Source organism: Oncorhynchus clarkii, chromosome 10 (assembly GCF_045791955.1).
Source record: "Oncorhynchus clarkii lewisi isolate Uvic-CL-2024 chromosome 10, UVic_Ocla_1.0, whole genome shotgun sequence".
NCBI classification, from domain to species: domain Eukaryota; kingdom Metazoa; phylum Chordata; class Actinopteri; order Salmoniformes; family Salmonidae; genus Oncorhynchus; species Oncorhynchus clarkii.
In genome coordinates, this window is record NC_092156.1 from 4,413,629 (window position 1) to 4,423,201 (window position 9,573).

At 43.4% G+C, this 9,573-nt stretch overlaps 1 protein-coding gene across 1 annotated transcript; it reads right to left on the minus strand.

The window, feature by feature from the left end:
• Window positions 1-273: 273 nt before the first annotated feature.
• Window positions 274-1,344, minus strand: LOC139419802 (trophoblast glycoprotein-like). The gene has a single exon (XM_071169786.1). It carries the CDS (start codon window positions 1,342-1,344, stop codon window positions 274-276), a length of 1,071 nt encoding a protein of 356 aa, XP_071025887.1.
• Between the last annotated feature and the right edge of the window lie 8,229 nt (window positions 1,345-9,573).

The window sequence follows — 9,573 nt, forward strand, 5'->3', positions numbered from 1 at the left end:
GAAGCATGTTTTCTTTTTTTTGTGTTGTACATTGTATATTTACAGAAATGTATAATTCCACAGATATTTACAATAAAGCACATTGTATTTGTCCCTCTTGGATAATGAAGTCTGTTGCTTTCCAAATCATTGGCTACATATTAGAAACAACTACAGTTGATATCAGTCGAGAACAAAACGGATACTAATTGCTCTTCCGTTCATGAAACAGTTTACTCTGTACATAAAACAACGATTGATAATGGCATAGGTTGAGGGAGTGAACGTTAAACATTAAACGGCGACGTTAGCCAACCGGGGATCGGAGTCCTGCTCGTACCGGTAATGGTACACTTCCATCTGGTCGCGGCACGCATCACGGATGTTGTTGAGCCACCGTTTGATGCCTCTCCGGTTTAGATAGAGCACCATGAGGAATACAATGCCGATCAGCGCCATGACTATCCCCAGGAACACGTAGGACACCGCCTCCAAGTTCTCATTGAGACAATCCACGTCCTCACCGCGTAACCGCTCCAGTGGAATCCCCTTTTTGGCATCAGGCTCGGCGCACAGGAGGCGCGCAGCGTCCACACACTGGGAAGAGTTCTTTAACCAGAGGTAGAACGACTCGAGTTCACAGTTACACCTGAAAGGATTTAGTGACAAATAAATGCGCACTCTCTTGTGACGGTACAAACTAGATATGTTCTCTTTACCAATGTTCTCGATGGAATTGTTGGTGAGAACTAAAGTGTGGAGGTTGAACGCGTCCAACCGTGTGATGGGTATGGTTTTCAATCGGTTTCCTGACAGCTCCAGCCGGTGGAGGTTGCGTAACGTTTCGGTGCCCTGCAGCGCGTTGGAGAGCTGCGCCACGGCTGGAGCAAGGAGCGAGTCGTTCAGGTAAAGAGAACGGAGCTCCCGCAGACCGTGAAACGCCCGGTCCGAAATATACACCAACGGGTTGTGGCTCAAATCCAGTAAATTCAACCTGGGGAGTCCCGTGAAAGCGTCAGCCTCGATCACCATGATCCCGTTATGTGACAGTGAGAGGGTCGTTAGTTCGAGTTCCGTCCCGTTATTCGTGGAGAACGCTCCTCCCGGTAACGTTGAGATGTTGTTCCCCCTGAGTATTAACGTGGTCGCCCACGCAGGTATGTCACCCGGTAACTCAGTGTGTTCGGTATCCCGGCAGGTCACCGTCCCGGAGTCTCTGACACAGATACAGGATAACGGACACTCTTCCTCTGCTTTGACAGAAGAAAACAACAAGCACACGAACACGGCCTCGGCTAATAAACAAAAACACCGGCCTTTCAGAAAAGAAAGAACACCTCGTAAAACGTCACCAAAATAATACATTTTTACAATAGGTCAGTTAGACGTCTTGCACAACGTCGTTTCGAAGTGGGAGACAGGACACACTTCCCCTCTCTCTGAGGCCACAGGCCAAGTAGTTTCGTCGGTCAGTTTGCTTGAGAAGAAAAACAACTCTCAATAGTATTTATTCTTCTTCATTCTCGCATTCCTTCTCTCTCTCGTCCCCCCAAAAATGTGTCCGGTCTCTCTGTCCCTCCGGAGTTGACGCGCAGTGAGGTGACAGTATGAGTACAGTAGAATGTTGGCAGAGCTGCGACGTGAGATGGTGGAAGAGGAAGAGGCTGCGGGTTAGGGTGTGTGGACAGCAGCTTATTCTCTCTCTCATCTCTCCACCCCCATCTCTCTCTCTCTCTCTCTCTCTCTGAGGTGTTTTTGACGTCTCGTTTAGTGAGTGAGTGAGTGAGTGAGTGAGTGAGTGAGTGAGTCAGACTGAGGAGAGATCCCTGTAGCACTCTCACACACTCTCACAGCACCAGCATGTGAAGAGGACACAATCCACAGAACTGACTGAATGACAGGCAGACAGACAGACTTTCCTGTTCTCCTCTCTCTTCCACCTCAACTGGTGATGGAGAGAACACCTCTAAAGCCACTTCAGCTGAGCTGATGGAACAAAGTGTGTGAGAGAGAAAGAGTGGAGTCTTGTTTTCAGGTTACCAGAATAGAAGAGGAGACTTGACAGTTGACACTGGTCCTGGCTAGACACCCTAATTAAATCCAACCATTAGAGTGCTACCAACTTCAACCTACACCCCTAGCTTACTAGCCTATTACTATTAGCTTACTAGCCTATTAACATTAACCTACGAGCCTGTTACCCATTAGCTAACTAGCCTATTACCATTAGCTAACTAGCCGATTACCATTAGCTTACTAGCCTAATTCCATTAACCTACCTGCATATTACCAATAACCTACCTGCATTTTACCATTAACCTACCTGCCTATTACCATTAGCTTACTAGCCTATTAACATTAGCTTACTAGCCTATTAACATTAACCTACGAGCCTGTTACCATTAGCTTACTAGACTAATTCCATTAACCTACCTGCATATTACCACTAGCTTACTAGCTAGCCTATTACCATTAACCTACTAGACCGTTACCAATAACCTACCTGCATATTACCAATAACCTACCTGCATATTACCATTAACCTACCTGCATATTACCATTAGCTTTCTAGCCTATTACCATTAGCTTACTAGCCTATTATCATTAGCTTACTAACCTATTACCATTAGCTTACTAACCTATTACCATTAGCTTACTAACCTATTACCATTAGCTTACTAGCCTATTACCATTAGCTTACTAGCCTATTACCATTAGCTTACTAACCTATTACCATTAGCTTACTAGCCTATTACCATTAGCTTACTAGCCTATTACCATTAGCTTACTAACCTATTACCATTAGCTTACTAACCTATTACCATTAGCTTACTAACCTATTACCATTAGCTTACTAGCCTATTACCATTAGCTTACTAACATATTACCATTAACCTACTAGCCTGTTACCATTAACCTACTAGCCTGTTACCATTAATTAACCTACTAGCATAATACCATTAACCTGCTAGCCTATTACCATTAATGAACCTACTAGCCTACTACTACAGATGCTAGTCTACTGTCTTTCTCTCAAATGCCAGTCAGTTGCTGCTACAGTGTAGGCCTAGTAGTTATACCATTGCTTTGCAGAGCCCCCAGTTGTTCAAAAGTGATTAGCTGTTATATGACTGTGTCACAATGTCCCAGCTGTCATAGCCTACTGCTTGGTATAAAGGGATGTGTTGACCTTGAATACTGGATAATGTGGTAATTTTTCTTTTTGGCCATAAGGCGTAGGATGCTGGGCCTGAATGGATGATCTATAACAGGCCTTACTTAATGGACAATCTATAACAGGCCTTAATGGATGATCTATAACAGGCCTTACTTAATGGACAATCTATAACAGGCCTTAATGGATGATCTATAACAGGCCTGAATGGATGATCTATAACAGGCCTTACTTAATGGACAATCTATAACAGGCCTTAATGGATGATCTATAACAGGCCTGAATGGATGATCTATAACAGGCCTTAATGGATGATCTATATCAGGTCTTAATTAATGGATGATCTGTAACAGGCCTGAATGGATGATCTATAACAGGCCTGAATGGATGATCTATCAGGTCTTAATGGATGATCTATAACAGGTCTGAATGGATGATCTATAACAGGCCTTCATTAATGGATAATCTGTAAAAGGTCTTAATGGATGATCTGTAACAAGTCTTAATTAATGGATGATCTATAACAGGCCTTAATGGATTATCTATAACAGGCCTTAATGGATGATCTATATCAGGTCTTAATTAATGGATGATCTGTAACAGGCCTGAATGGATGATCTATAACAGGCCTGAATGGATGATCTATCAGGCCTTAATGGATGATCTACAACAGGTCTCAATTAATGGATGATCTGTAACAGGCCTGAATGGATGATCTATAACAGGCCTGAATGGATGATCTATAACAGGCCTGAATGGATGATCTATCAGGCCTTAATGGATGATCTATAACAGGTCTTAATTAATGGATGATCTGTAACAGGCCTGAATGGATGATCTGTAACAGGCCTGAATGGATGATCTATAACAGGCCTGAATGGATGATCTATAACAGGCCTGAATGGATGATCTATAACAGGCCTGAATGGATGATCTGTAACAGGCCTGAATGGATGATCTATAACAGGCCTTAATTAATGGATGATCTATAACAGGCCTGAATGGGTGATCTATAACAGGGGTATATCAACTATGTTCCCCTTCTCTTATTGTATGAGTGCTGATCTAAGATCAGTTTAGCCTTTAAAATCATATTAAATAAGATACACGTATTTGATGTTTGATGTACACTACCAGTCAAACGTTTTGGACACGCCTACCAATTCAAGGGTTTTTCTTTATTTTTTAAAACTATTTTCTACATTGTAGAATAATAGTGAGGACATGGAAACTATGAATTAGTAACACATATGGATTAATGTAGTAACCAAAAAAAGTGTTAAATATATGTTATACTTTAGATACTTCAAAGTAGCTCCATTTTTGCCTTGATGACAGCTTTGCACACTCAGAGTTCCCTCTGTCCATCTTGATATTTTATTTTTATTGGCCAGTCTGTGATATTACTTTTTCTTTGCAACTCTGCCTAGAAGGTCAGCATTCCGGAGTCGCCTCTTCACTGTTCACTTTGAGACTGGTGTTTTGCAGGTACTAATTCATGAAGCTGAAGTTGAGTTGAGGACTTGTGAGGCGTCTGTTTCTCATACTAGACACTCTAATGTACTTGTCCTCTTGCTCAGTTGTGCACCGGGGCCTCCCACTCTTTCTTTTCTGGTTAGAGCCAGTTTGTGCTGTTCTGTGAAGGGAGTAGTACACAGTGTTGTACGAGATCTTCAGTTTCTTGGCAATTTCTCGCATGGAACAGCCTTCATTTCTCAGAACAAGAATAGACTGACGAGTTTCAGAAGAAAGTTCTTTATTTCTGGCCATTTTGAGCCTGTAATCGAACCCTCAAATGCTGATGCTCCAGATACTCAACTAGTCTAAAGAAGGCCAGTTTTATTGCTTCTTTAATCAGAACAACAGTTTTCAGCTGTGCTAACATAATTGCAAAAGGGTTTTCTAATGATCAATTAGTCTTTTAAAATGCTAAACTTGGATTAGGTAACACAACGTGCCATTGGAACACAGGAGTGATGGTTGCTGATAATGGGCCTCTGTACGCCTATGTAGATATTCCATTAAAAAAATCTTCCATTTCCAGCTACAATAGTCATTTACAACATTAAGAATGTCAACACAGTATTTCTGATCAATTTGATGTTATTTTAATGGACCAAAAAAGATCGAACTTGCCACCAACAACTATTATTACCAGGATCCAGGCTCTGTAGACCCAGATGAAATGTCACCTGTGTTTTTAGTCCATTTGATTAGCAGCTTTTCAACTCAAAAGTGTTTGATGACGTTCAACTACGTCATCGTTTGTAATTGTTACGTTATTCCTTTTTTTGTTATATAATACCTTATAACAGCCTAACCACATTTGTCAAATTAGTGCCTGTCATGTCCCCCCCCCCCCCCCCCCCCCCCCAACATAGGTTGTTTGGCCATCTGGCAATTCTGGCAAATGCTCGATGGGCCGGACCGTCTTTTTGTAGGGTTGAGCTCGTCAAAATGGGATTCTGGAGCAAAAACCTCTGAGCGGCCCGTCACTTCTCGGCATAAAGACAGGAATACACAACGTTGTCAAGCGGACGCACGGAAGAGTGGAAATCAATCCACATAAACTAGTCTCATGAACAAAACACTAAATCGTTTTTGTATTGAATTGAATAGAATAAAAGAGAGAGAGAGATCTTTGATGTAGCCGTTGGCGGTATTTATACGGTCAAAACAACAAGGGAACTAGCCGTTTCTCTCTCTGTGTTTTCTTCTATTGAATTGTATATAGCCTCATATTTAAACAGCTACGTGGGCAGGGGGGGGGGGAGACACATGACAGGCACTAATTAGACAAATGTGGTTAGGCTGTTATAAGGTATTATATAAGCCAATGGTCATCTATAAGGGATTTATCAGGTGATTTTCTTATTTGTCTAATATATGCGTTTATTCAATTCACAACCAGGACGGGTAACATTTTATCTTACGTGGCCATAATTAACCATTTCTAAGGCGTTTATAAATTGTGTGTTCACCATTTATTAATCATTACTCCCACATTAATAAACCATTTACTGATCATTAGTCTTTTTGCAGCCTCTAATCTAAAGTGTTAAAGCTATTTATACTTTATAGATTTGAGTGACAAATGGAGAAACAGACTGCACACCAGGGAGTCAGAGGCCCCGTTATACAGAGGCCCAGTTATAGTGATGAGTGGAGGCAACAGAGGCCCAGATATAGTGTTGAGTGGAGGCAACAGAGGCCCAGATATAGTGATGAGTTGAGGCAACAGAGGCCCAGATATAGTGGTGTGTTGAGCCAGCAGAGGCCCAGATATAGTGGTGTGTTGAGCCAGCAGAGGCCCAGATATAGTGGTGAGTTGAGTCAACAGAGGCCCAGTTATAGTGGTGAGTTGAGTCAACAGAGGCCCAGTTATAGTGGTGAGTTGAGTCAACAGAGGCCCAGTTATAGTGGTGAGTTGAGTCAACAGAGGCCCAGTTATAGTGATGAGTGGAGGCAACAGAGGCCCAGTTATAGTGATGAGTGGAGGCAACAGAGGCCCAGTTATAGTGATGAGTGGAGGCAACAGAGGCCCAGTTATAGTGATGAGTGGAGGCAACAGAGGCCCAGTTATAGTGATGAGTGGAGGCAACAGAGGCCCAGTTATAGTGGTGAGGGGAGGCAACTCTTTAAATCTGCGTATTCCTTCAAAGCTCAGTTGTCCTGAGTCTGCACAACTCTGCCAGGACCTAGGATCAAGAGAGACACTCAAGTGTTTTAGTACTATATGTCTTGACACAATGATGAAAATAATCATGGCCTCTAAACCTTCTAAACCTTGCATACTATTCCAACTAAACTACTGAAAGAGCTGCTTCCTGTGCTTGGCCCTCCTATGTTGAACATAATAAATGGCTCTCTATCCACCGGATGTGTACCAAACTCACTAAAAGTGGCAGTAATAAAGCCTCTCTTGAAAAAGCCAAACCTTGACCCAGAAAATATAAAAAACTATCGGCCTATATCGAATCTTCCATTCCTCTCAAACACTTTTGAAAAGGCTGTTGCGCAGCAACTCACTGCCTTCCTGAAGACAAACAATGTATACAAAATGCTTCAGTCTGGTTTTAGACCCCATCATAGGCACTTGTGAAGGTGGTAAATGACATTTTAATGGCATCGGACCGAGGCTCTGCATCTGTCCTCGTGCTCCTAGACCTTAGTGCTGCTTTTGATACCATCGATCACCACATTCTTTTGGAGAGATTGGAAACCCAAATTGGTCTACATGGACAAGTTCTGGCCTGGTTTAGATCTTATCTGTCGGAAAGATATCAGTTTGTCTCTGTGAATGGTTTGTCCTCTGACAAATCAACTGTAAATTTCGGTGTTCCTCAAGGTTCCGTTTTAGGACCACTATTGTTTTCACTATATATTTTACCTCTTGGGGATGTTATTCGAAAACATAATGTTAACTTTCACTGCTATGCGGATGACACACAGCTGTACATTTCAATGAAACAAAATTGCCCTTGCTAGAAGCATGTGTTTCAGACATAAGGAAGTGGATGGCTGCAAACTTTCTACTTTTAAACTCGGACAAAACAGAGATGCTTGTTCTAGGTCCCAAGAAACAAAGAGATCTTCTGTTGAATCTGACAATTAATCTTAATGGTTGTACAGTCGTCTCAAATAAAACTGTGAAGGACCTCGGCGTTACTCTGGACCCTGATCTCTCTTTTGAAGAACATATCAAGACCATTTCAAGGACAGCTTTTTTCCATCTACGTAACATTGCAAAAATCTGAAACGTTCTGTCCAAAAATGATGCAGAAAAATTTATCCATGCTTTTGTCACTTCTAGGTTAGACTACTGCAATGCTCTACTTTCCGGCTACCCGGATAAAGCACTAAATAAACTTCAGTTAGTGCTAAATACGGCTGCTAGAATCCTGACTAGAACCCCAAAATTTGATCATATTACTCCAGTGCTGGCCTCTCTACACTGGCTTCCTGTCAAAGCAAGGGCTGATTTCAAGGTTTTACTGCTAACCTACAAAGCATTACATGGGCTTGCTCCTACCTATCTCTCTGATTTGGTCCTGCCGTACATACCTACACGTACGCTACGGCCACAAGACGCAGGCCTCCTAATTGTCCCTAGAATTTCTAAGCAAACAGCTGGAGGCAGGGCTTTCTCCTATAGAGCTCCATTTTTATGGAACGGTCTGCCTACCCATGTCAGAGACGCAAACTCGGTCTCAACCTTTAAGTCTTTACTGAAGACTCATCTCTTCAGTGGGTCATATGATTGAGGGTAGTCTGGCCCAGGAGTGGGAAGGTGAACGGAAAGGCTCTGGAGCAACGAACCGCCCTTGCTGTCTCTGCCTGGCCGGTTCCCCTCTTTCCACTGGGATTCTCTGCCTCTAACCCTATTACAGGGGCTGAGTCACTGGCTTACTGGGGCTCTCTCATGCCGTCCCTGGAGGGGGTGCGTCACCTGAGTGGGTTGATTCACTGATGTGGTCATCCTGTCTGGGTTGGCGCCCCCCCCCCCCTTGGGATGTGCCGTGGCGGAGGTCTTTGTGGGCTATACTCAGCCTTGTCTCAGGATGGTAAGTTGGTGGTTGAAGATATCCCTCTAGTGGTGTGGGGGCTGTGCTTTGGCAAAGTGGGTGGGGTTATATCCTTCCTGTTTGGCCCTGTCCGGGGGTGTCCTCGGATGGGGCCACAGTGTCTCCTGACCCCTCCTGTCTCAGCCTCCAGTATTTATGCTGCAGTAGTTTATGTGTCGGGGGGCTAGGGTCAGTTTGTTATATCTGGAGTACTTCTCCTGTCCTATTCGGTGTCCTGTGTGAATCTAAGTGTGCGTTCTCTAATTCTCTCCTTCTCTCTTTCTTTCTCTCTCTCGGAGGACCATGCCCCAGGACTACCTGACATGATGACTCCTTGCTGTCCCCAGTCCACCTGCCCGTGCTGCTGCTCCAGTTTCAACTGTTCTGCCTTATTATTATTCGACCATGCTGGTCATTTATGAACATTTGAACATCTTGGCCATGTTCTGTTATAATCTCCACCCGGCACAGCCAGAAGAGGACTGGCCACCCCACATAGCCTGGTTCCTCTCTAGGTTTCTTCCTAGGTTTTGGCCTTTCTAGGGAGTTTTTCCTAGCCACCGTGCTTCTACACCTGCATTGCTTGCTGTTTGGGATTTTAGGCTGGGTTTCTGTACAGCACTTTGAGATATCAGCTGATGTACGAAGGGCTTTATAAATACATTTGATTTGATTTGAACAGTTATAATGATGAGTGGAGGCAACAGAGGCCCAGTTATAGTGATGAGTGGAGGCAACAGAGGCCCAGTTATAGTGATGAGTGGAGGCAACAGAGGCCCAGTTATACAGAGGCCCAGTTATAATGATGAGTTGAGGCAAGAGAGGCCCAGATATAGTGGTGTGTTGAGCCAGCAG